At 46.4% G+C, this 27,206-nt stretch overlaps 1 protein-coding gene across 2 annotated transcripts in view; it reads right to left on the bottom strand.

Annotated features, from left to right (window-relative positions):
• The window catches only part of SMC1 (structural maintenance of chromosomes 1), a 75,050-nt gene that overhangs the window by 15,371 nt on the left and 32,473 nt on the right, over positions 1-27,206 (bottom strand). The window contains exons 7-13 of one of the 2 annotated variants that reach the window (XM_050172260.2): positions 23,277-23,917; positions 21,927-22,088; positions 16,862-17,252; positions 15,111-15,425; positions 7,334-7,714; positions 2,903-3,015; positions 1,142-1,489 (exon numbers count right to left, since the gene is read on the bottom strand). In XM_050172260.2, the coding sequence (XP_050028217.1) occupies positions 1,142-1,489; positions 2,903-3,015; positions 7,334-7,714; positions 15,111-15,425; positions 16,862-17,252; positions 21,927-22,088; positions 23,277-23,917 (2,351 nt within the window). The remainder of the gene's footprint in view (positions 1-1,141; positions 1,490-2,902; positions 3,016-7,333; positions 7,715-15,110; positions 15,426-16,861; positions 17,253-21,926; positions 22,089-23,276; positions 23,918-27,206) is intronic. The other variant, XM_050172261.2, reaches the window with a different exon arrangement.

Raw genomic sequence — 27,206 nt, 5'->3', positions numbered from 1 at the left:
TGGCCAATAACGTGGTATGGGAACATTCTAGTAAACGGTTGATTTCACCATAGAACACACACAAACGTTCACTGTAGTGCAGCTGCTCATTGTTAAATATGACTACTGCTAAGACCAGTAATGCCATTAGTGGGTTCGACTGCAATTCTTTCTGTCTACTTAGAATCTTTGGACGTTTGTCCCCTTAGATTTTTCTTTTTCATGCAACTCAGTTATAACAATTATTGGTTATAACAATGGGATTTTTCTTGGCAATTGAATATTGTTGTAAGTGCGTTCTCAACTGTATACCCATAAATTCGGCATATGCATGTTCCCAGCAACAAAGCTTCACTGCACAGTGGACTACTGTTACTTCGCTCCCAGTCAATTTGACTTTTTGCTTAATTAGAACACATTGTATAGTTCTGCCGAGCATGTGTACGTTGCTAAGGAAAAACAAAAAATGTTTAATTTGAATGTGAAAGCATGTTGCTTTTGTCAATTTGACCCTCAACTCCCACCACTGCCCACAATGGGCACGGCACAGTGGTTACTAAAAAGCTTGAGAATATGAATTCAGCATCCAGTCCTATTGCTTCCCTACAGGCATGAAGCTGCTTTACTTTTCTTTTCATAACTTTTCAGTCTGTGGCTGAGGCAGCGTTTACCATGTTCACTGCGGCAAGAATTTTTTCGAAGTCTCGATTCCTGTGCATGACGGTACACCGGTGGGTCACTTGTCACGTTCCTCTGGTGTGTCGTGACCTACCAGTGAGTCGCAAGGAAGTTGTACTGCTTTGAAATTTCCTCTAACGACGTAGGGGTGGTGCCACGACACATCGAATTAGAAACAAGGTATTTTCCCTCTCCTTTGATTCCTAATAAAGACTTTGCCTGCACACTGCAGGAGGGTCCTGCACAGCAGCACAAGAGCTGTGACTCACCCATGACCCACATTGCAGTGAACACATTAAACAATTCAATGCCCTCCGTCGCATACTGGTTCAGTGTCGTTTTAAGAGCAAGAAGCAATGACAATACTACTTCAAGCAATGAAAAAGATTTCAATTTGTTAATTTTGCCGCCGTTTGTTATTCTGACCAAACACTGCGGATTAGCAGGAGTCGACCGTAGCTGGGGCGTAAGGCACATTCATTACCTGTGCACGGCGAACAGCAGGGCAAGGGCAGCCACTGTCTTTTCACCACCGGACAGATTGCTCATGGGCTGGAAACGTTTGCCGGGCGCCACGCAGTTGTAGTTGAGGCCCTCTAGGTATGGCTCCTCGGGGTTTTCGGGACCTAGGAAGGCCTGGGCACTGGCGTTGTTTGTGAGCGCCTTGTAGATCTCGTCGATGCGGTTGGACACCTGGTCGAAGCAGGCGGTGAACTTGTGGTGGCGCTCTCGCTTGACCTTCTCAAAAGCCATTTTGGCCTTCTTGGCACGCTTGCGCGCATTCTCGAACTCGGTGTCTGTCTCCTTCAGCCGCTCTTTCACGCCATCCAGCCTGCGTACACCCCCGGCATTCTATCATGGATCACTACTAGGAAAACTCGCGGGCTATTGTGACATCACAAAATGTGAAACCCCATGGCCAGACAGCAGAGCTTTATCTTGTCCACAGAAGCATTACCCTTCGTGGAAGACCAGACACGAACTGTAGTAACAATGGTTGTAGCAACATCTTGTGACGCTTTGTCCTAGCACATCGCATTACAAATGTTTACGTGCTGCGTGGGTGCTCTCAACAACAAAAGAAAAGTGGGGTAGGAGGTGGAATGTATGCTAACAAAAGGACCACACGTTGACAATAACAGTGCTGCCGATGCTTTACATTAGCAGCTAAAAAGATCATGGTTAATCACTGCATCATTGCGCAGTGTCCTCTCTGGTTAAACTCCTCACCCCGAGATGGCACCACCAACGTGGCTACTCACATCTATGTCTCCGGTAAACTGGTATTCTATAAGTAGTAATGTGTTTATGGGCAGCCTGAAACGATGCTACAAACACACTAGATAGAACAGAGTATGTTGTATGCTGGTGGCATCTGGCGACGGAGGAGCTGAGAACCCAGCACTGTGGTTGTCATTATGAAATTTTGTACTAAGAATGAAAGGGAAATCTGGTGTTCATGTCTGCTTACGCTGCCAGTATGACAGCCAAGCCACACTGGAGCACGTGCAGTACACTAATTTGTTTAAACTTTGTCCTTTCAGCTTCAAACAACCTTCTCGATGCTAATTTGTCACAGAAAATTCTTCCGTGGCAATGATTAGCCTTGTTTAGCTTCAAATATCTGCCATTCAAATGTTCCCAGTACATTACAGTCAAGAAGGATTGCACTGAATATTAAAAATAGTTATTCATAATGCATGTTTAAATTTATGTGCAGAAGATGGATCAGGTGATAAGATGAATTTAACTGCTTTAAGGAAGAATTTTGCTGAAACACAAAGAGCAGTAACAAACTGTGACGTGCTTTCTCAACTTAATGGAAACTGAAGGGGGTCAGCGCTACTATTAACAGAGCCTACCATTTCTGATGGCAATTGTTGAAGTGAAAGCACCTACACAGCGTGATCCACAAACAGCGGGCATTTGAATAGTGACATAGCAAAGTAACAAGTGGACATAATTCAATTCTTTAGAAGGAAATAACAGTTCACTAAGATGGGACAAAATGGAAAAACACAAACATAACCAATTGAGACTAAAGGACCTTATTAAGCCTTTGCAATAAAAACGAAGACAGCATATGGAAAAAGAACAAACATAAAGACAACATGACCGTTACATGATTAACCATCTCAGAAACTGTCCTTCAGCTGGTAGAGCTCGCCTTTGTTGTCTACCTTTTGTCCCTTCGTCATGCGCTTTCTTGTCTTTGACATTCCACGCGAACGTGAGTGCAACATACTTCTCCATTGCCCGCATGTTGGGCGCCTGGATGCGCTGCAGGTGACTCTGCATGTCGGCTATCTCCTTGTTGAGGCGGTTGCCCTCTCGCTTGACCTCTTCTGGCGTGTCCAACTGCAAAAAAGATGTGCATAAACCATTGAAGATGATTGTCCATGTAGATGAATAGGCCGAACAAACGAAGAATAAATGAGCAGACAAATGTTTTCTTTTCAGAGTTCGACCATCAACCAAACACTAAAAGGATTGAAAGAGCCAAAGAAAGCTAATCACTTAAAGAAAGAAAAAGCACGCAACCCATTGTTTATCCTTCTGCACCGACTCAACATTTTCTTATTATTTTGCGTTAGGTGTTGGGCCAAAATCTTTCAAACAAACAAAAAAAAGATTACTGACAAGCATCACAGTTCTCTAAATGACGTACAATACAGTAGAATCGCATTAATTCAAACTTCAAGTTTCTTTGAGCTGACACTGTGGTACTCTCAAAAATTATGTGTATTTCAATGTGCTAAAACACCCAGTACAGACGGCTCTCGTTACAACGGACCCTGATAATCCGACAAAAAACATCCGTTGTATCTGAAGTCCGCATTCTCCGAGACGCCTCACTTCCGAAACTTTTGATGCGATGTCTAACAACTTTATTGCAAAAGAGTGAGTGACGAACGTCCAAAGTAAAAAACAAACAAAAAAGTCAGTTTTGCCCAAAAGGCAACACACTGATTGCGGTACCAAATTAAGCAAGATAAACGTGGCAGCAGCAAGCGAACTGACCTTTGTGCCATGTCTCGCTTCAACACGAACTAAATGTCGAAAGCACAAGCTACCCGCACTAAAAAGATGGATGGAGGTGTGATGTGCACACTTTGTCCACATCACAGATCACCATCAAGATACAGCGCCCGCGCTGGTGTGCACTTTGTCCACGTCGCAGATAGCTTTCAAGATACGGCGCCCACGCGGGCCAAACTTTGTCCACATCGCAGATAGCTTTCAAGATACGGCGCCCATGCGGGCCAAACTTTGTCCACATCGCAGATTGCTTTCAAGATACGGCGCCGGCGCTTGTGCGCACTTTGTCCGCATCGCAGATCGCTTTCAAGATACGGCGCCCATGCGGGCCAAACTTTGTCCACATCGCAGATTGCTTTCAAGATACGGCGCCGGCGCTTGTGCGCACTTTGTCCACATCGCAGATAGCTTTCAAGATACGGCGCCCATGCGGGCCAAACTTTGTCCACGTCGCAGATTGCTTTCAAGATACGGCGCCGGCGCTTGTGCGCACTTTGTCTGCATCGCAGATCGCTTTCAAGATACGGCGCCCATGCGGGCCAAACTTTGTCCACATCGCAGTTGCTTTCAAGATAGGGCGCCGGTGCTGTTGCGCACTTTGTCCACATCGCAGATCGCTTTCAAAATACGTAGCCCATGCAGGCCAAACTTTGTCCACATCGCAGATCGGTTTCAAGATACGGCACCTGGCTGATGCGCACTTTGTCCACATCGCAGATCACTTTCAAGATACGGTGCCCATGCGGGCCAAACTTTGTCCACACCGCAGATAGCTTTCAAGATAGGGCGCCGGTGCTGTTGCGCACTTTGTCCACATCGCAGATCGCTTTCAAAATACGTAGCCCATGCAGGCCAAACTTTGTCCACATCGCAGATCGGTTTCAAGATACGGCACCTGGCTGATGCGCACTTTGTCCACATCGCAGATCACTTTCAAGATACGGTGCCCATGCGGGCCAAACTTTGTCCACACCGCAGATAGCTTTCAAGATAGGGCGCCGGTGCTGTTGCGCACTTTGTCCACATCGCAGATCGCTTTCAAAATACGTAGCCCATGCAGGCCAAACTTTGTCCACATCGCAGATCGGTTTCAAGATACGGCACCTGGCTGATGCGCACTTTGTCCACATCGCAGATCACTTTCAAGATACGGTGCCCATGCGGGCCAAACTTTGTCCACACCGCAGATAGCTTTCAAGATAGGGCGCCGGTGCTGTTGCGCACTTTGTCCACATCGCAGATCGCTTTCAAAATACGTAGCCCATGCAGGCCAAACTTTGTCCACATCGCAGATCGGTTTCAAGATACGGCACCTGGCTGATGCGCACTTTGTCCACATCGCAGATCACTTTCAAGATACGGTGCCCATGCGGGCCAAACTTTGTCCACACCGCAGATAGCTTTCAAGATACGGCGGCCATGCGGGCCAAACTTTGTCCACATCGCAGATTGCTTTCAAGATACAGCGCCGGCATTGGTGCACACTTTGTCCACATCGCAGATAGGTTTCAAGATACGAGGCCCATGAGGGCCAAACTTTGTCTGCATTGATACGGCGCCGGCACTGGAGCACACTTTGTCCACATCGCAGATAGCTTTCAAGATATGGCGCCCGGCTGGTGTGCACTTTGTCCACATCGTAGATAGCTTTCAGGATACGGTGCCCACGCGGGCCAAACTTTGTCCACGTTGCAGATCACTTTTAAGATACGGCGCCTGCGCTGGCGTGCACTTTGTCCACATCACCGATCGCTTTCCAAGATATGGCAACCATAACAAAATTGGGTAGAAATCTATAATGATGCATGAGTGTAGCAGAATGTGTAATGAGTGAAGTGCTGCAAGCAGTTTACAAATCCAACAATTGTCAATTTAGCAGCTCATCAAAGTTCGGTGTTTACAGTTAGGCTACTAGAGAACATGAACAAAATCGAATAAAAAAATCTGTTAGCAGCACTTGAAGCTTTATGCGTTTACTTCATATAGCAAAAAAAAAAAAAAAATTACAACTGCAGCTGTCCTAGATCTTGAGATAGTGCTGCCACAAACAAGCAGGCTGAGCAAAAAGCTTGTTTTGAGAAGAACTTGGATTAATTTTGAGACAACTTGGATTAAATTAGGATATGCCACTAGCACATGGCCCCCAGTGTGAAACACTTATTATTGCAAAAAACAACAATAATAATAACAGTAATAATAATAATAATAATTTAGTGACGTTTGCCAATTACCAGTGCTCCACGGATTTGGCGCGCAGAGAGATTGTTCACGAGAAACGAGTGGCACGTTTGGCAGCTGCGCATGTGCGGCGAACTCCGCACTGACGCGGTATTACCACAAATCACACGCACGAGATAACTATCTTTATGGCGAGACTTTAGTCATGTTGACCTTTGCCCACTGTCACACTGCCACCACACAACTTGCGCTTTACACAAGACTTAACAGCATTTATAGAATCTAGGCTTACAATAACAAAGTGCATCTCCATCGCATCCGAGCCAGCCATGGCAGTGTCCTCATGAGCGAGAAAATCTCAATTTCGGCTGGTAGCCGGCATTGGAGCAAAGTCTTCCAGTTTTTCTTGAACCTCCTTCACCACCTTCAAGTCGTCAGGCTGCAGTAGTCGTGCTGGAATGCTGCACGAATACAGCCGCTGTCAAAGCTGCGTCCATCTGCTAAGACTATTCCAGAGTCGCAGCGGGCGGCGTTGGCGGTGCTTGGCACGGGTAACAAACTATTGCCGACATCTTCCGAAGCTACAGCGCACTTTCGAAAGCTTAACACACTTCATTTTTTTTCTGTTTGCAGAATTTATGCTTTGTAGCAAACTGAATTTGACATCATTTCACAGCGAGTTTCGCATGCCCGAGCAGCCCAGGCAGACGACGGTGAAAATCCGCCAATGGCAATGGCATGCTTGCACTCATGTGCCTAAGTCGACAAATGGAATCGTGCATCGGGACAACTTTTCGCTGGCTTTTTCTTCATAGCCATTCAGCGGATGGAGTAGCGGTGGCACAAAAGCTAAACAAGACCAAAATGGCTGCGATCGGAAATGTAGAATGGCAACCACGTCGTGGGAAAAGGCCCTTTGTCACATGTTCAACAGTAAAAACACAGCTCGCTGACATGATGTAAAACGCCATTACGACTAAACTATTGATCCAAGATGCCTGAAAACTTTTGAGATCATTCATCAGTTGCTGTAGAATCTTAAAATAACATTTTCAAAAAACTCAAATTTTTTTTTTCACAGACTTTCCTGTCTCTAAGACCCGTGTCCCCCTTAACCAAAATATCGAATTAACTGGTGAAAGTATACTGTATTCAATCAACATATTGTTGCAATCACAGATCACAGGAAGGTAAAGGTTTCAGTTCATCTATGAGCATATATTTATGTATCAAATTATTTTACAGACCTTTTCTGCATTTGACACCTGGGCTTGAATGTCAATCACTAACTTCATGATCATAAAGCAGTATTGATTTGGCTGTGCAACATTCAGTTACCCTTCCTTTGCAATGCATCAGTGACACAAGTACAAAAAAAAAGCCATCCAACTGTCCAGTACCAAACTTGCATTTAGTACTGAACAGAAAAGAAGAGCCACGTGAACAAAGGCCCACCCACCTCAGTCAGTTCATCGGGCAGGACCGAGTAGTCCACCTCAATGTGGCCCTCACGCTCGTACACTTTGGTGATGCTGGCCTGGGAAGCAGCCACTTCATCACCTGCTGCTGAGTCGTCTGTCGGCGCCGTGGCATCCAAGTCCTCGAGGTTCCCGCGCACCAAGCGCAAGGGGATCTGCTCCAGCTTGCACGTCTGAAAGACACTGTGGCGGTCCTGGCGCCGCTGTTCCTGGCGTGCCTCGAGGGCTGTCAGTGCCTTCTGCACACTCGCGATTTCCTTCTGCACGGCCGTTAGCCGCTTGCGGATCTCGCCCATGCTCTCCTCGGTGCCATCCAACTCCTGCTTCTTGCTGATCTTGTTGCTTTTCAGTTTCTCCAGTGCCTGGATGGAATTGTGACAATCCAATAAGCATCACTGACGTCACTGCAAAGGCTGTATTCTCAGCCATAAAGGGTGTAGGTTCAAGCAAGTTAGTAATCCATCTCGGCAAAGTCACAATCGCTCACGACTAGAGATCAGAACATTAGGCAAAATGCCTTTCATTTTTTTTTTATGTCCTTATTGTGCCTACTTAATAAACAAGCACAAATGATGGGTCTAGAAACATCTCAGTGGCACTGTCACGGTGCCTATAAATGCCTATTTGCTAGGGGGTGTGCAAATACTCGAATATCACAGAATCAAATGGAATATATTTCGAATATATTTGGTATATTCAGTGTAGTGCTGCATGCCAAATGTGCCGCGAAGCTCCTCATTTTTGATTCCTTGCAAGTGAGCACCTCACTTCATTGCTCTTGATGCAAAAGGGGTGCCAGTTCACTGCGGAATTACGCAGTGGCTTGAATAAAACAAAAGTGCTGCATAAGGCAATGCTTTTAACCATGCCCATTTCTTTTTCTTACATCTCCATTTTTTTAGATGCCATTTCACAATTTTTGTGGAATCGATATTTGGAGCGAAATTTATAGGGGTGTGCAAATACCGAATAGTAGATTTCGAATCAAATATCGAATACAGTCAAACCTCAACATAACAAACCTTGATGTAAAGAAATTTGCGATGCAACAAGCCATTTTCATTTTTCGATTTTAGTTTCATTGAAAACTGTGTATTCTCTAGATTTAAGGAAGTAATTTCATCACACGGTTTTGATTTAATTAAGTTTTTGGAATTTTCAAACGTACTTGTAGCCTGTACAACCAGTAAATCTAGCAAAGAAACTACAATGTCGGCCAAGGAAATGGTAATTGGCAAGCGTTCTTCTGCAAGGAAAGTTTAAGCCGCAAAAACGCCGTCGAAGCATGCGCACTGGGACACAGTATGCAGGAAACACCAATGCACCATTTGTCGCGTAATAATGGGCATACAGCAGCTCGAAGCACTCGAAGAAACGAGAGCGGACAATTCCTTCTGTGCAAGGGTGGTGGGGAGGAGGTGAGTGCACGGTATCGAGATCAAGCACGGCCTAGAGGGGGGAGCGGCCGGAAAACTAGCGGAAACTAGCGGCCGGAAAACATATACGACCGCAGTCTGCAGCAAGGAACGGCGGCATGTTTCGGTTATCGCCTATTAAAAGCGAGCGCTACGCTTCCGACGGCACCACGCGCTATGATACAGATAGACGAAGATGTTTATTGCAATATGATTGGCAGTGATAGCTGTGAATGCCGTGTGCGACGATCCTGGAGAAGATTTGCTGGTACCTAAATGAGAAAATTATTGTGTGCCGGCATTTTCACATGAGATGGGCGGGCGAGTATTGCGGTGAAGCTGCCGCGGCAGGCAGTTATATACTGTCCTTGATTGCGCACGCCTCTCACATTTTCTTGTTGACATGGGAAATAGCGGCCGGAAAACGTATCATAAGATCGCAGTTTGGTGATGTACTGAACGCTGGTGCCGAAAAATTCTGTTTTCCGGAAACGTATGAACCGGTAAATAATGAGCATAACTCTATTGGGTCATTTTTTGTGTTCTCGGTTGCCAACGTTGGCACCGGGAAAACTTATGTAACAGGGGACGTATCAACGAGGTTCTATTATGCTCTAAAGATGGTGCGAATGCTGTGCCACGTCTTTAGTGGACTGGGAGTGATGCGACGATAAACGACTGGGTTGCTATAGTATGCATTGAATTGCGAGGGCATTTCAAGCCTCTGGCCTCAGGTGGTATGGTGGCGTGTGCTCTGTCGGGGGGAAGAGGAGGCAAGCGCTCGGCTCGGCAGCACTTGGGACTCGGAAAAACAGTCAACAGTCACTCTACCACAGCCACACAGTCAGTGCTCAGGCTTCCCAATTCTAGTATGATGTGAAGATACACACGCAACTCCTGTCAAACTGTCGAAAACAATTAATCAAACATGTCTAATCAATTAAGTTGATTAAATGAAAGGTGGACATTGATGAAGATTAATTGTTCATCGATACTACCAACCCTAGTCTGACAGTGAGGCATGACAGCAACTGACGATGGCGACAGGACAAGGGCACCATAATCACGACAACCGTATGATTACAATACAAAGACAAAGGAAGACTGACGTCGATGGAATGACAAAGGTGGTATGATGAAAATGGCATGACCTTACTGAAGTGATGACAATGATAAAAGGACAGCGTGACTGCGATGACATGACGACAATTGCATGATGACGACGGCATGACCCAAGCCATTTTGACCACTGGGTCAGAGTAGAAGGCCTGATGACGACAGCATGACAAGGGTTGAATGACTATGCCAGCATGCCAGCATCATTATGGTAGTGGGACAATGAATGCATGACAACTGTTTCACAACGATGGTGGCACGACAAGTGTCGGATGACAAAGCTGGAATAACGGTGATGCAACGACCACGACGGCATCACAACCACGAGACCATACCTACTAGCCCAAGCTATTAGAAAACTTGGGCTACTGGGTCGGGGTAGATGGCGTGACGATGACGGCATGATGAAAGTAAGATCATGAGGCTGGAATGACAATAAAACTACCATGACGGAATCACAATGAGGAGCACATCGCTGCGGCCCAAGCAGGTAGACAACTTGAGCCACTGGGTTGGCGTAAGGGGCTACATTAGATAGAGAGATAGGCTCAAAACAACTGAAGTAGACAAAGAATGCTATTCACATTAAGAAATAAAAAAGGTTGATGTGCATCGAATAACGTTGTTGGGAACAACAGGCCATCGTTACGTGCATTTCAAAGCTAGCGGCTGTGAACAACTTTGTTGCCATACCGTGCACTTGCTTTCGTTTGCGAGGTGGTCTGTCGGCTTTCCGAGTGTCACGCGGATGCTGCAAATAGATCTGTATCTTCGGCACCAAATTGTAACTCTAGTCGCCTAAATACCATGAAGAACCGCAAATTAAGCCTAGGCAATATGGCTGTGATGAAAATTTGCTACAGGTCGATGTGGTAACGGGCCGCAAGCTGTCGCAGAATGCAGGTGTCTCATCATGTGATCCGTCCTGAGATCACGTGTGCGCATTAGATTTACGGCTGTTGAAAAAGCATGAAGTTCATAACTGCGTATCCAACATGATCTGCATGCCTATTGGTGGCCAACGGCTCGATCTTCAAACTTGACGAAATACACACTGTTTTTGTTGCCGTTCTATTTGTCTACGATGCATTATCATTTCGATTGGTTGTGTTGACCCGGATGAGCCTCGTGCCGACAGAGGCGGATCTGGCCGACACAACGCCTTTGTGCGAATAGCGGCATGCGGGCACTGTGCGTGCTGACATTGGGCAGAGGTTGGGAAGTGTCCACAGTGACAAAGTCGTCTAGTGCATCAGTTGTAGTGGCCCATCGGCGGCATGCTCAGCGCTCCTTTTGCACCAAAGGCAAAGTGAAACGCTCGCCTGGGTGGAATTGAGCACGAAGGGTTCTGCGGCACACACAACAAGTGGTACTGCGTGGATCTCTCCACTGCATATAGATATTCCATTCATGAATTGAATTATTTGAATCCTTGCTATTCTATACAATTCGGTGATACAGTTAAACCTCGATATAACGAACTTCAATATAATGAAATTCTCAATATAACGAAGTACAGTTAAATCTCGATAATTGAACTCAAAGGGGCCAGAAAATTTGATCGAATTAAAGGGACCCTGAAACAATTTTGACGATTTTGTACAAACAGACTGAGTCATTAGAGTAGGTCCTTCTGATCATTAATTGACGCATATAATACCTGTGTCATACGGGCACATTTGGAAGGCCTTCCAGTCGACGGCCTTCGAAACGCCACAACTCTATCGACTCAATGGAGTTGTCACGCTGCTACACGGCACTTTTGAAAGGCCGCTGAGTGGTTCAGGTGTTTCTCGCAAAATTGTGTGGCGCTGCGGATCTTTATTTTTGTTTTCATGTCACGATAAGTTAAACAACATTAAAACTACTTAAAAGCAGTATAATTTCTTTCATGTTTGTTTATACATTTAAAAAAATTGTTTATGCATTGCCATACATATATGTTTAGTTTTTAAGTTTTTGAGTAGTGAAACTGCGGCAACGTTTGCGGCGCTGCACGTCGCTGTTGTGGAGAATACGTGCAGTTCGCACATATCAAGTGGCAAAAATACTTTATTGAATCATTAATAACACTCATATATAGTATTTTAGAGCATTTTGGTTTGATTTGTTCTTTCTAACCGTGAGTACGAGCACTCTGTGAACGAGAGGGCATGTTCGCGCTGTTTCCGTTTCCGTTGCTCAAAGGCCATCGAGATTTCGATAGAGTTGTAAGGTGCTCCGTTGACTCAATAGTCTATTGACTCGGCGGCCTTCGAAACCGCCTGTGTAGCAGCTCAAACTTGAGTTTTGAGTCAACTGACTATCGGTTGGAAGGCCTTTCAAACGCCCGTGTGGCACGGGTATAAGTGCTCCGCGTAAAGCGTGTAATTTAATATAAGGTTTTAAAAATGTACATCGCTGCCGATCGCAGCACACTGCTCGGCGGAATTTTCAGCAGCCCCTACTCATATGACGTAACTCACCCAATTGATGTCAATTGATAGAAAGAGAATGCACAAGAACAATTTCATACTACACTTAAGCACTTCTGGCACACAGCAAGCATCGTCTGCTTGTGTTAGAATGCGCTCCATTTTGATGAGAGCTCCGCGGTCAGAGTCAGTCTCGGTCTTTTCGCGAGCACTATGATTTGACTTTGTTGCGTTGTGGACTGCAAACGTAGCGACAGGCAATATGTCAGGCTGCGACACCGTGTCCTTCTGCAAGGCAGCAGACTGCCACTATTTGATCAGCGCCAGGATTTGCGTGTTTACGGCCGTCACTTTACACCGGAAAATTACTAATGCAATAGCGCTTCGCTAGTCCGGTATTAGGCTAAACGCAAGCGCAAGGGAACAGCGCCTGGCCGTACGACCGTGTCGTTCACGGGATGACCAGAAGCGCAAATGTGAATGATCTGCACAGAGCTCAACCACGCACAGTAGCAGCAACGAAATGTATTCTTCTTTGCTGCTAGTGTAAATTTTTTGCAGGAGTATAATCGTTAACACATTGTTTTTGTAAATGTTTAAAATGTTTTACACTTGGTTAAGGCAATATTAACTCTTTGTTTGGCTGGTTAAGCTCTGAGCCAACGGGTGGCTGGACCGTGGAGACCGATCAGGCAGCTCACGTACGTCTACGCTAAAGTTCCTTCATCAGCTTGAGTTTATGCCTCCACTGTTTCGTCGAAACACATAGCTAGCCTGTGGTTACTGGAATACCAGACAAGTTCGGCGCTGCGACAGAATCGTCGCAACGCATGCTGCTTCGATAGCTCCCGCATGGGGTCGACTGCCGAGCAGCTGGCGGAGAGCTTGGAGAGGCTTCGCGCGCTCGCTCTTAGAGAACCAGAGGTCGAAGACATGACGTGCCATCATGACGCAGAGCCAGTGAAGGCGGAGCTTAGCCCCGATCACTCAGCGAACGAGTTGAGGAGAAAATGCATGACTATGGAGGAGGGTAACTTGTAATCGTCCGTAGCCCTCTTAATATGATATGTTTCACACAAATTGTGGTGTGAATGATTAACTTTAGCTGTACCCTACGCATCTACAAAATTTGTCCGAACCGTTTCAGGCACCCTTTAACAGAAGGACTTGTTTTTGAAGTATTCGTGCACTGTAGCACGATGCACGAATGGTGCGGGTCATGAAGTATCACGGCATGCAAGGACAGCGTGAGCGAGTACCAAAAAACTGCCCACCACGGCCAACGCTCTCAGACCAGCGGGGCATGTGGCATTGGTGCCGGCACAGAGACCGTCGAAGATGAGGGAGATTAGAGGGAGCACCAGCGTCTGCTTGCAAACACACCTCTCAAATCGAACGCGGCACGACAAGAGCGACCACGGCAGAGAAGCCGCATCATGTTCTATATAAAGTCCAAGTGCGATAAGATCCTATCGCAGCCCACACACTTTGTGCTTTAGGTGCGAGTGGAAGTGTGTGAGGGTGAGACAAGATGGTGGCTTCACGAGTGCCACCTTCCTGTGCAAAGTGCGCGCAAAGGGGCAGCGTTGGGGTAAGTTGGCGCACGTCTGGATTTCTGGCATGTGTTTTGGCCGTGGCTGTGCATGGCTGTAAGTGCAGCTGAGCACATACGCAACCGCACACCCTGCTTTAGAGGTAATCTGCAGCGTGTGCAAAGAGTGAGCATGTGCCAAGACGGCGAGGCACAGTGTAAGCTGTCTTCGTAACCTCGAGTTTCAGTGACCCGTTGGAGCAAGAGGCAGACGAAGCACGCGCTCCCCACTGCCAGTGCTCTTCATTACAGCGCAGTCTCAGTGCAGATGACGCTATCAGCTACGGGAGCAGAGTGCATGCGAAAGCGTGGCTGGCTTCACTTAGTTCCTGCCACTGATGTGAAGATACTGTTGACATGGCACGAAACCATATTATTCGTCGCCAACTCCCAAATTCATCGAAATAAATTGTTTTCTTATTCAAATTTGTTATTTTTTTATTGCCCAATCATTCGGAAAGTTCTATGGCCCTTTTTCTTGTAAGTAAAATTGATTGGCGACTGTACTTATTTGCATAAAAGGTAGGATTTCAATACAACGAAATTTTGATATAACGAAGCAAATTGCCGATTTTACCTACTTCGTTAATCGAGATTTAACTGTATTCAATATTCGCACACATCTAGAATTCTGTCAATTCTGTTACACAACATTCTGGTAAGATGGACAGGTTCTTTGGTCCTTTACAGTTAGTCCTAATGGGCGCCTGCTGTGTTACTGCTGTGTTACCTGAAGCTACCATAGTCTTCACTGTTCATCAAAAGGCGAACAGTGATCCTTATCTAAGGTGGGCTCTACATTCTCTACTAGCAAGGTGGCTTACCTCCCCCCCCTTTTTTTTTTTCAATGAGCAAACAGACACAGTACAGAGGCTGTACTAGTCATGAACATGAGCAGATTACACTCTCTCCAGATCTTGCACCTATGGCGCGAGGAAAAGGACAACAAAGGTCAGTGCTGAACTCTTGCACTCGCACGTGTCCGCAGAACAAAGAGATTGGGTACTTCCTTCCTGGCCTCCACAATGTTCTGATGTGTCTTATGCAACCCCAAAACCCATAATCAACCAATGGTCACTGTGCTAATGAACAAAAGTAACTCCCGCATTCAACCTGAATGCGTTACAGGCTGCGTCACACGACTCCATTTTTCAGCATGTCACTGCTGTTTCAGCGAAAGCGGAAGACAACAAACAAGAACATTCGTGGCTGTGCACTCCACCTGCATTTGCTCGTCGATGGAGTGCATCTGGGCCTGTTCGGCCTGCTTCAGGTTCTCCAGCTCCTTCTCGTCGTCCTCGACTGTTTTCTTCCACTTGCGCACGTTCTCTCCCGTGTCCTTGGAGCGCTCATATTCAAGCCGGTTGACAATGCGGCTCTTCTGGTTCTCAAACTCGAGTCGCTTGCGGTCACGCTCCTGGGTGGCGCGCAGCTCTCGCTCTTCATACTGCCGAATGTTGTCGACACCAATGCTGGCACAGAAGTCGGCGAACACGCGGTCCTCAATGCCGTTCTGTGCCTCCTTGAGCTCGTCCACCTGCAGAGCAGAGAGAACGGCCCCATCACTTTTGATGCAACCATAGTTTCTAAAATGTTATGGAGTGGCATGTGATGTAGTTGTCACTACGAGGCACCGAGGTGGCAGTGAGTTGATGTTGAAACTCGTGAAAACAAGTAATGGGATTCAGGTATAAAAAAAAAAAGGAAGACAGTCATATTCTGCTATTTCACACTGTCATAACAATACTGACGCTTAGGCTCAAAATTCAGGCAAAGGATACTTAGCTTTCATTTTCTTTACTATTAATTAACCTTTTTCTAACGTATGAAAACAGAATTTTGAAAGGATACCTTATCAAACAAAACTGGTTTAATGTTGCCTCTTGGCATACCTTTCAAACATGATGGATACATTGTATGACACTTTGTATTAGACCTCTGCTAATGTCCTAGAAGAAAATGCTATGAGATAGATTCTGTTTATGCAGGCAGTGCCACTACCATGTGGCCATGTGATTGATTCCTTAATTTTTTTTTTTTTTCCCAACAGTAAAGATGGGTGTAATTTTTCCAAGTCCACTGAGAAGTAAAAAATTTAGGTGTTTTATGATGCTGTCTGGCTTTAAGGATGCAGAGGATGTAAGAAACGTGCTAAAAAAATTTTGGGCAAATAACACTAATAAGCAGTTGAAGAGCACAACTCAGTCAATGCCATCAGACGAGACATGCAACTGACGGTAGCTTGATTTATGTGTGCTGTCTAGTGGTGCTAGGGCCAAAGGGCACCACACAAACCTGCATTATTCGTGATGACATAATAGATGACAAAAAAAGGTAATGATTGATCACTGCGAAATGCTGAATATCTGTTGACTGCACTTTCATTCACCAAAAGTATGCAAACTAGTACTAGCTGCTGTAAATATTACAGCAAAAAACTTTCACCAGGTGGCTTGGCTACAAATTATCTGTCAAACGTGATTACCTTTTAGAAACCCAATCAAAGCTTTCTATAAGAATACTGTGGTTTGTAGATACAGGAGGACTGGCTTTCTATAAGCAGGTGAAGCTAGAAAATGGGATGGAGTTATGAGATTAGGCTGTGGATGTAGAGTAGCTGCAGACGCAGAAAAAACAAGAGACCTTTAAAAATTCAATTTAATTTTGGAGTTTAATGTGCCAAAGCTGCACACTGGGTTATGAAGGACACTTAGTGGAGGTCTCCAAATTAATTTTCACAGCCCCGTGTTCTTCAATGTGCACCTAATTCTAAGCATAGAAGTGTTTTTGCATTCTACCCCCATCGGCTGTACTCAGTCGCAGAATGCTGTAGCCAATAAACCACAGCAGTGGGTGAAGAGAATTTCTTTGCAGAGGCGCTTATCTAAGGGGGGGTTGACTTATGAGGCAGGCTGTTGCGACAATGATAAAAAAACAATGGTCCATCTGCTGGCCGCCCAGCCAATCACCGACCTGCGACTCCTTGGTCCGCATCTCCTCCTCCAGCTTCTTCAGTAGCGGCTCTTGTCGGCTCAGCTCCTGCTCGAGGCGCGCAATCTCCCGTTCCAGGTTGGCCATGCTCTTGTTGCGGATGTTGTCACGGTCCGTCACGGAGTAGCGCACACGCGTCTCCAGGCCCCGAATCTGCGACTGCAGTGTTGTCAGGTCCGACTCCTTGCGGGTGCGCTTCATCATCTCCTTCAGCTCCTCCGTCAGTTTCTCCTTGCGCGCCTTGAGCGTGTGGAAAGCCTTGTCGTCCCAGCGGCGCGCCCGCTTCGCCAAGTCTGTGCTACCGCCCGAGATGAAGCCATTCTTCTGATAGTATGTTCCGTCCAGCGCAACTGCGTCGTACCTGGAAGCCACACTGTTATTTGTGTTGGCCGTGCAGAAGAGACAAAAATCCATGTTAGCAAGAACACCCTCTCGCTCGGCTGCTTGCCGAAGCCCACACAGTCAAAACGTTTTTAAAGTAATGCTTTTTTTGCCCCTTGCTCGCACTTGGTGGGTGCTGCCTTGCCAAGCACACAACTTAGGCAGGTACGTGCCATTGGGCGCGAATAGACAAACACTGCATTGCATTTGTGTCATTAGTATTAAATTTTTGTATACTTAACTAAATGTGCAACCATATTGTGCAAATATTTCCATTATTAGCACTACGTTTTAGTAACGTTGCTTTGACATCTTCAAAAACATCAAAGAAAGCTTCACTTAACAGCGGTTCCTATGTAAGTACTATAGGATCCACCAGTTCCCATAAGTGTGGGATCGACCGAACTATAATTTGGAATAAAATTTTAAGGTAAGCAAGGAAACCTAAGTGCGATACTAAGATGAACACTACATTACACTAAATTAACATACTATTAATTCAAAACACTCCTTGCATTTCCTCGATTGACAAAGAAAGCTTATTACTGGAAGAAATGCACACATCTCAAGTGGCATCACCACCTGCCTCAATTTCTTACGTTTATCCCGATATGCCAAGCCTCTTCCCATGATACAAACTTGTTCACTTTCATTTCTCCTTTCATTATCTTCTGCATTTCAACTTTAACCACAGCTAATTAATCCTATGCTTTCCTTAGCTTCATTGCCTGTCGACTTTATATGTCTGCAAAAGGTGAATATAAAATACTTATGTCAAACTGATAAAAATGAACACACTTATAGCACTCATCAATGCTTCAGGACTAATTTGCAAAACACAGAACACTTCTAGCTTAAAGGGAAGCTGAAAGGTTTTCCAGAAAAAATGAGTGAAGAGCTGTATGTAATGGTTTTCAACCCTCCGAATTCGAATATCGCATCGAAATTGAGTGAAAGAAAGCGCAAATAGATTTTATTTAGACGAAAAGTGCAGCAGCAGACTCGGGGAAGCTCGCGTGCCTCGTTTCCACCTGTGATAGGTCGGGCATCTCGTGACGTCAACAATAGTGTTCGCCCGGACCGACCGCTGCGGCTACACATGAAGCACGGTGCAAGGTGGTTCGCGCTGTTGTTTTGCTGAGACGGTAATGGTAAATTTCGAGAGCTTGCGTTTCTCTGAGGAGTTCGGCGTGGCTCCCTACATGCATATGCCAGCTCCCTGCAGGAGCCGACCTCTCGAAGCAAAAGATGCTGGTAGCAAGCGGTGCTTTCGACGTGAACGCAAGCGAAGTGTTAGAAATGTTCTTTGGCGATTATGTTTTTTGCAAAGCTGTATTCATCGATCCAGTGAGTTCGTTTCTGGAGAAACAACTGTACTGTTATGTTCCTGCATGCCTCCTCATGGAACATAAGCGGGGATGCGATCGTCGGCATTTGTGTGCTGCCCCAAAGCTGTCGGGAATCTACATAGACGGTTTACATGCGGGAAAACTTTTCCGGCTCTTGTAGCACGTGTAGTGACCTTGATCAGCGCGCCATCCGCACGCTACTCGTAACCGAAGCCGTAAAGGCGACGGATTCCGTCGGCTACACGAGACGGCTGGTTTCTCTCTGTGCGCGAGAGAAGGCGGAGCGCAGCGTCCTGGCGTGCGCCGGCTTTCAAACACATGCAAACTTTACACTTGCACTGCGTTGTGGTAGCTGCATGTAGGCTGTCTCACAACACACGTGCGAATAGAAAATTAACGGCAGTTTGCGACGAAACCTACGTCAAGGGTGGGAGATAAACATGCACCTTCCGTTCAGCGTGCTAACACGAAGGAGCTAACAGTAAATCGAAATCCACGTTTGGACGAGTTCGTGTATTCATAAGGTCTTCCAAGACCAGTTACCATCCGTCCGCCCGCACCCGTCCCGTCTTGTGGCAATTTTAACCGGCGATTACGTCGCTCATAAGTGAAAAATCCCCCCCGAAATTTTACCTGCATGGTTTATAAGGTTCCCGCATCCGTATATGAGCGTCCTATTGAATTCGACAGGCTCTTCAGCTTCCCTTTAATTATATGCAATATAGTGAGTGACAGCAACTGCTTGAAAATTTAAAGCTGAGAGAACATTGCACAGTATTATTTGACAGAATCATTGCAACAAAGCCTTAGAGAGGCTAAAACCTGTGAGGACAGCAGTCCCTTTATTAGTGAGGTCACGTTCCTTTTAAATTTTCACGCAATCCTTAGCATTTTAGCAGTATCATGCAGCTTGTCAGCTGTTTTCAAATTCCTTACAATCTTATCTGCAGCCAACAATCACACACGAGCGTGACCGTCACAATCACAGGATTGTATGCATGTAGGTTGGTCGTGTTGCGTCAAGATGGGCATTGTTCACTTTCATGGGTAGGTAGCCTTATCTCTGCATCCCAGGCTTTCACTAATCTACCACAACCGGTGACAGAAACTTACCTGCCTTTGCACCCGTCATATCGCAAAACATTACACAATAGCTTTGCAGCTGCAAAGAAAAGTAAACATATCTTCTTATCTTGAGCAAATCATGCCCCGATTACGATCAGGAAGCAGCTAGGATGGAGTAACTAAAGAAATACAAGATAACCAGGCAGATCTTGAAACATGTCTCGGAAACACTCAAAATGCGCAGCTCATTGCCGTCGAAATGCTTGCAAAACAAGCGCAACAATGATTCAAACCTGCGCAGCTAATAGCATTCCACACATGCCATGTGATTGCAGTAACGGATCATGACACTTCTTGCAATAACTTTTTTGGCTTTTATTTTTGCATGCAGAAATATGGTGCTGTGTGGTACTGAGGCTATCTTATGCTCCGATCTCTCCAGTTTACGGTGATACCAAGATGGTGCCGCTACGTGAACAGAAAGCCGTGTAATCGGTAGTGCAATGCCACCGACCGACACCGGATTTGCTAACAGTTTTTGATGACAGCACACCAAGGAAGTGCTGTTTTCGCGATTTCTACCGCATATTTTATTATACAGTTGACTTCCACAAATTCAATCATGACGAATGCGGCGAAATGGATTGAATTGTTCGGGGGTCGAATTAAACAAGATGCAGAAAGAACACCAAGACACACCGCTGATTAATATGGCAGTATTTTTCCGATTCTAACATGCCCCCGATTCAAGCGCACGACAACTTCCTATGTGCCGAAGGTAGAAAACTAATGTAAAAATGAACTTAAAGCTTCTAAACAAAGTATAAATCTAGTGTGCACCGGATTTTATAGCAAGAAAAACGCGCAAAGGCCTAACGTGTGTTGCATAACAGCGGCCGGTTTCCTAAGATCAGCTTCGCCACAATACATAAGTGTCATGCAGTAAAGCATACAAATGCCAAGAGAGCGGTTGGCACTGTGTCCAACTGCCCCATGGAGGCAAATTTCAGCCAAATTTTCTTGAAAAAGAAACGTGTGTGCTAGAACAGAGTAGATGCCAAAATCAGACATTGTGAGCTTGAGTTATTGATTGAAAATCTTCCTTGGGCAGGCCAAAAGTGAGCATTTTCGATGGGAGATCGACGTGTTCAACATATTCAATGTCCCATAAGATCCGCCGAGACAGACGCACTAAAGGGGTCGCCATTAGGGTCACTGTAAGAGTGAGGTGCGTGGCTGGCTGGTCAAGTTTGGATTATCCAGCAAAGGCAAATTTTAAGATGGAAAGAACGATAGTTTGGGCTCATAGAAATGCATGGGCGCTAGCTGGGACCTTTAGGCAGGATTGAATTAAACAAAAAATCACATTAGCCGGAGTTCAGTTAACAGAAGTCTACAGTAACATGTCACGAAGGGATAAAAGAAGGTCCAAGGATCGTAAAAAAAAATTAATAAATTGTAAAGTAAAAAAAGTTTGACCAAGTTGGCCATTTCAATTGTCGCTTCCCCACAGTGAAAAGTGGCTACTGTCACAAAGCATAGTCTGTGTCCTTCAATTACAGTAGAAATCGTTCATACTTTTGGAAAAGACGCTGTAAAACAGATAGGTGAAGATACTTATCACAAGAGGTTTGGCCGCGATAGCTGTGAATGCAGCATGCGACGAACCAGGTGGAGATTTGCTGGTACCGGGATAAGAAACTGTGCATGCCATTGTTTTCACAAGAGACAGGCGGCTATATACTGTTCTCGATCGCATGCACCTCACGCCTTTTCTTGTTCACAAGGGATCCAGCGGCCAGAAAACATATCACAAGATCACAGTTTGGTGACGTACTGAAAGTTGGTGCTGAAAAATCGAGTTTTCCAGAAACGTATGAATTGGTAAAAAATGAACATAACTCTACTGGGTCACTTTTTGTGCTCTTGATTGCGAACGTTGGTGCCGAGAAAACGTACGTAACGGCAACGTACCAACGAGATTCTACTGTATATGCACAACATAATTATACCCACATGCATGCGCTGTCTTGAGTCGCAATACAAGCGCCTAAACGTTAATAACTGTACTGGCAGCCAAGCAGAGCTATTTATGACATTTCAGAGGCAATTTAGGACCTCCTTCGCTGTTAAAAACTTCCCCAGCTGTCAGGTTTCTTTCCTGCCGTCCGTTGAAGAACACATCTACAGGGTTCTACTGCAACACTAATATTTACCAGTGTTTGAGTTCAGCGTAGGCAGCCAATGCTTACCTCTTGTTGTCTCCGAGGTCATAGGCCACACGACTAGCATCATCAGCTGTCTCGCAGACCAAGGCATTATTGGTGGCGTACAGCACAGCCCGTTTAATGGCTGGAGGGTCGTACTGTAGCACATCGTACAGCAGCTTCACATTCTTGGGATTCGTAATGGATCTGCAATGGCAACACCAATAAAAGCCACTTACAGTAAAGCATTGTTAATTCGACCCTCATTAATTCAGGCAATCGGATAATTGGCACTCGTCCTTTGGTCCTGGCAGATATACGTATTATTTGATGCAATGAAATTCTCGTGAATTTGAAAGTATTTGGCTGCAGATCGGTTAATTCGGACAACTCTCGAAGCTTGGCGAGTGACGGAGCTCCGCAAAAGAAGAAAAATGGCAGCGTTTATCGAAACTAAGTGGCAGAGTCCACATCGCCGTAGTCATCAGTGAAAATTGTACATGAATGAGAGTAACACCAGAAAGCTTCGTGCCCATTTGTGCCTTTAAAAGCCTTTAGTCTTGCGTTTACAGCCGCACATAGCACCATGCTGGCCATGTGCCTTTGTGACTGCATAGTTGCCATACATGGTTCGTTGATATTGGCCATGGTTTCGTCCGTGGCGGTTGCGGCAAACAGTAATTTCATTTTGATAAGCTTTCGATATGAGCACCAGCTACATCGTGATGGACCGTGAGCACTAATCAGCCGTGAGATGATGAGAATTACAGCTTGCGTACTGCTCTTGTGCAAAATAGATAGAGGATTGGCTCATTCACTCAGTAAGTAAAAGCGTGTTGATGTAGTAAGCATTTGCACATTGTTTTCTTGATACCCTCAATAATTCGACATTCGGTTAATTCAGACATTTTTTCAATTCGTGAAATCCAACTTAACGAGGTTTTACTAAACCTCACTTATAGTCACTGACCAATCTTAAAAAACAAGTTTTCTTTGTTTCCTCACCCACTTTGCATAAAAGGCTGCCCGGCCAAGTAAACTCGGTCGAACATTGAGCATAATCAAAGGTGGTGACATATTGGGCCAATCCTGATACCAGTGCATGATGTGTGCCCTTACGAGCGCTTTAATGTAGTCTTTAATGCGGGTCGATTCCGGATACTATACAATGTCACGGCTTTCGTGGGTCTCAAACCATTAACCAGTAGGGTTAACGAATAAGTCACCCAACACCAAACCTCAGCAGGTCTACAAGAAAGTCTGTCGCTTGACTTTGATAATCATCCTCTCATGGTTTCTGCCCAATTTACTGGACCTGCTTAGTCATAGTGTTTTTCATGGTACTAGCACTGCCACATGCCAGAGCCATAGAACACTACACAATGTTCGGCATACCTGAGACGTTCCTTGAGCGGCTTGGCATCAATGTAGTCAAGCGGCAGGAACGTCTCGGCCTCGAGCATCTGCTCCTTCAGGTACTTGATGCAGGCACGGCCAGTCTTCTCCGAGTCAACCACAATGGCCTCCATGTTCTTGCCAAGCACCTTGGTGATGGCCACGTTGTACTTCTTGTGGATGGGCTGGCACATATTGACCAGACGATCGTACACGCCCGGGTACAGCTGCTTGAAGTGGTCCACTATCTCGGCCTTCTTACGGCGGCGAGAGTCCTCGTGCTTGTCCACCTTGGCGTCGCCCAGCTCGTTCATGAGGGCCTCGAGCTCGCGGTTGATCTCCGACACGCGGCCCTTGGCAGCAGCCACATCCTGCGACACCTCCTGCTCCTGGCGCCGCAGCTCCTCGAGGCTAGCTTCACTCGACCGGATCTGCTCGGCCAGCTTGTCAACTCTCCGCACGTTCTCGTCGAGTTCGGCCTTCTTTTGCTTGAGCTTAGCCTGTGTCTCATTGCGCTTGCGCAGCTCGTTGTCGTGCCGGTCCTGATCCGACTTGTGCTCGCGCCGGACCGAGTCTAGGTTCTGCAGGTGCAGCGACGCCTGCCGGCCGGCCTCCTCTTTTAGACGGTGGTACTCGCGAACCTGCGATGACAGCGCAGCCAGCTCAATCTACATCCATTAAAGTCACATGATGCAATCAAATTACATGAATCAAGGGAAGTGACATGTCCAGTGCATTGCGAGGCCCTGGTGGAGACGGTCACATCTGGTATTCCTGCTGTGAAGCAGCCAGCATAACAAGTTTGTCCTGTATTGCAATAGGCGCACTATAGAGACAATCTACCGAATGTCTGGGCTACGTGTTGCTGGATCGTGCATGATATGCCTCATATGATAACGAACATGAACTAGGGTGGCGCAAGAGGTGACTGCGTGAATGCACTGTGCACAAAGTGAACACATGGCAACACTTAGCCAGAGCCGAGTTGGGCGGCACCAATGACAACTATGCAGAGAACCCCATGCGCTGTGCAATTCCCTCATAATGTGCACACCTCCTCCTCCGCACTTTCAGACAGCGTGTAAACACTTGCTTTCAACACAGCTGTTCTCCATGGTCATTCAGACCTAGCTAATGATGAGTGGTCAAAGACAGCTTACAATCGTGGCATGAACGCTACATTCGAGCCCACATATAATGGCCCCACTTGAGAAAAACTTCCGCTTAAAACGAACTGAGCCATGCGACCGTCAAACTATACATTACAGTAAAACCTCGTTAATTCGAACTCGGTTAATTCGAAATCCCGTATAATTCAAAGGTGAATTTCTGCGATCCTGTGTTTTCCAATGGAAATTTGACTGGATAATTCAAACCGGCAGCCTAGGCCAACCCGGTTAATTCAAAGATTTGGAGTGCTAAGCGGCAATTCCCGATCCCCATTTCACCGCAAACCCGACGAAACGATGGCACGCCCCGCGCACCGTCGAAACGCGCATCTGCAGATAAGACATGCTTCACTGACACGCAGCGGGCATACCGGTTTTTGTCACATGCTCTCGTCCCCTACTCCGCAGGCTCCTCACAGTCGCAGCGGTCACAGCATCAGCGCGTGTTCCGTGCTGCTGCCACTGGCTGCCGTTCACCCATTCTCTCTCTGTGCCTGAGGCGAGGTGTGTGCGCGCAACGCCGGTGTGCGCTGTTTCTTTGTGTGCCGTGGTTAGGGGTGTTGTAGCTAGCGTGGCGCTCTTTCTTTTTTTTTTGAACTGTGCAGAAGTGCTAGTGAGAGAAGATGCCAAAGTATAAGACTAACGCTGCAGCAGAAGTTTTGCTTGATCCAAGAAGCAGGTAAGAACACATGTTCCAAGAATGAGTTGGCTGAAAGGCACAGCGTGCCCCCTCTCGACGTTGTCCACAATATTGAAGAACAAGTCGAAGGTACTGGAGGCCTACAGCAACATATATTGTTTGAAGTGGTCGCAAGTACGGGCTCCCACGTACCAAGATGTGGGATCAGTTTTACTTCGCTGGCTGCAGAAAGCAAACGCAGCTCACCTTCCCATCAATGAAACAATACTGTGGGAGAAGGCCAATGACTTGGCTTAACAACTTGGGCACGAAGAGTTCAAGTGTAGCAATGGATGATTCAGCCTAAAACGGCTGAACCATCCAAGCTCGCAATAATTTGACCTTCGTAGCCGTCTGTGGCGAGAGCAGCAGCGCAAACGAGAGCATCATCGATGACTGGAAGAAACACACGTTGGCTCCGTTGCTTAGCGAGTACGGTGCAGACGAGGTGTACAATCTTGACGAGGCAGCCCTTTTTTACAAGATGCTGCCCACGAAAACGTTCACAGCGAAGGACACTGTGGTCAAGGGTCGAAAGCAGGGCAAAGAAAGAATTACCGTTTAGTTCGGTACGAACATGTGCAGTAAACACAAGCTGCCGCTACTCGTAGTTGGAAAGAGTGGGAAGCCTCGCTGCTTTAAAAATGCACGGCTGCCGCCAAGCGATGACTGGGTCACAGGCGCAATGTTTGAAGATTACGTTCAGCAGCTTGACTGCAAGTTCGCGGCCACAGGCAGGAATGCACTCTTCATTGTTGATAATTGCCCGGCGCATGGTGACATCTCACACCTGAAAGCTATCAGGATGGTATTTCTTCCTCCGAAAACCACGTCGATCTCACAGCCAATGGACCAAGGCATCATTCACCATACGAGGAAGATTTACCACCACCACCTGCTCAAGCGCATGCTCCTTTGCTACGACAATGGCAAGGAGTAATCCATCGACCTCCCCGGGGCCATATGTCTTATTGTGAATGCATGGAAGCAGGTGGAACCCACTTTGATCATGTGGTGTTTTGAACATGCTGGCTTTTCGAAGGAAAGCACCGTCGATGCTGATGCTGACTATTCATGTGCGCTTGATGAAGAAGGAGCCGAGTATTGCGACCGCATCAATGCACTCTGCGCAGAGGATAGCGAATCCAGTGCAGTCTGGTTCGCCGAGTATCTGAACTTTGAAAATGATCAACAAACGTGCTACTCAGACTTGGAAAGTGAAGCTACCGCTGATGCGACCATGTGCGATGACAGAGACGACGACGACGCTAACGGGCCCTCCCGAACACCCGCTCTCGGGGAAGTTATCGCATCGCTGAACGTTATCCGCAGTTTTGTTGAGTGCTACAGTGGAAATTCTCAAATGCTGCACTAGTTGCCCAACTAGAAAACACGACCCTTGGAGCCTCGAACTATAGGACGCGGCAAACCAGCATCTCTGATTACTTTAAGTCATCCAAAGATCGACAAATAAAGGTAGCACATTCCTGCAGCGAAATTTTTTGCCTGGGTTGCATTTTTTTGTGTGTTTGGTTAACTCGAAAACCTGCTTAATTCGAAGATTTCTTGCGGTCCCGATGACTTCGAATTAACGAGGTTTTACTGTATTTTAATGGCATAAAATTGTATGTATAACAAACATCTTAGAGCCCTGCCGATCAGTTACAGTGAACGAACGGCGTAAACCCACCGCCGCAATGCAAAATAAGACCTCCAACCCCTTTGCGCATGCAGTCTGTTTTCCCAAGCCTCCTCCGAGGCAAACTATGCATCTCGTGCCCCTCTACCCTCTCCCCGCCGTCACGCGCTGCCCAAGGATGTCTGCGTGTGGCTTCCAAGATCGCCCGTCCTCTCAACTCCCCTCTCCTCTCCTCATTCTTTGTTGCACTCCCTCACTGTCTTGGCGCGCACTCTACGGTGTCAGAAGTTTTGTTTTCTGGCCTTTACCGCGAAGCAGGCATCTCCACACTAGTCTCCATGCTTCCTTGCTTCTGCGCTTCATTCTAGTCGGGCCTGAGTTGTAACTCAGGATGGTGGACGGGAATGCCGTGCCTGCAGCGGTCACGAAACGAAAAGCGCTGA

Source organism: Dermacentor andersoni, chromosome 6 (genome assembly GCF_023375885.2).
Source record: "Dermacentor andersoni chromosome 6, qqDerAnde1_hic_scaffold, whole genome shotgun sequence".
NCBI classification, from domain to species: domain Eukaryota; kingdom Metazoa; phylum Arthropoda; class Arachnida; order Ixodida; family Ixodidae; genus Dermacentor; species Dermacentor andersoni.
The sequence above is the reverse complement of the archived record's forward strand: the minus strand, read 5'-3'. Positions and strand labels throughout refer to the sequence as shown.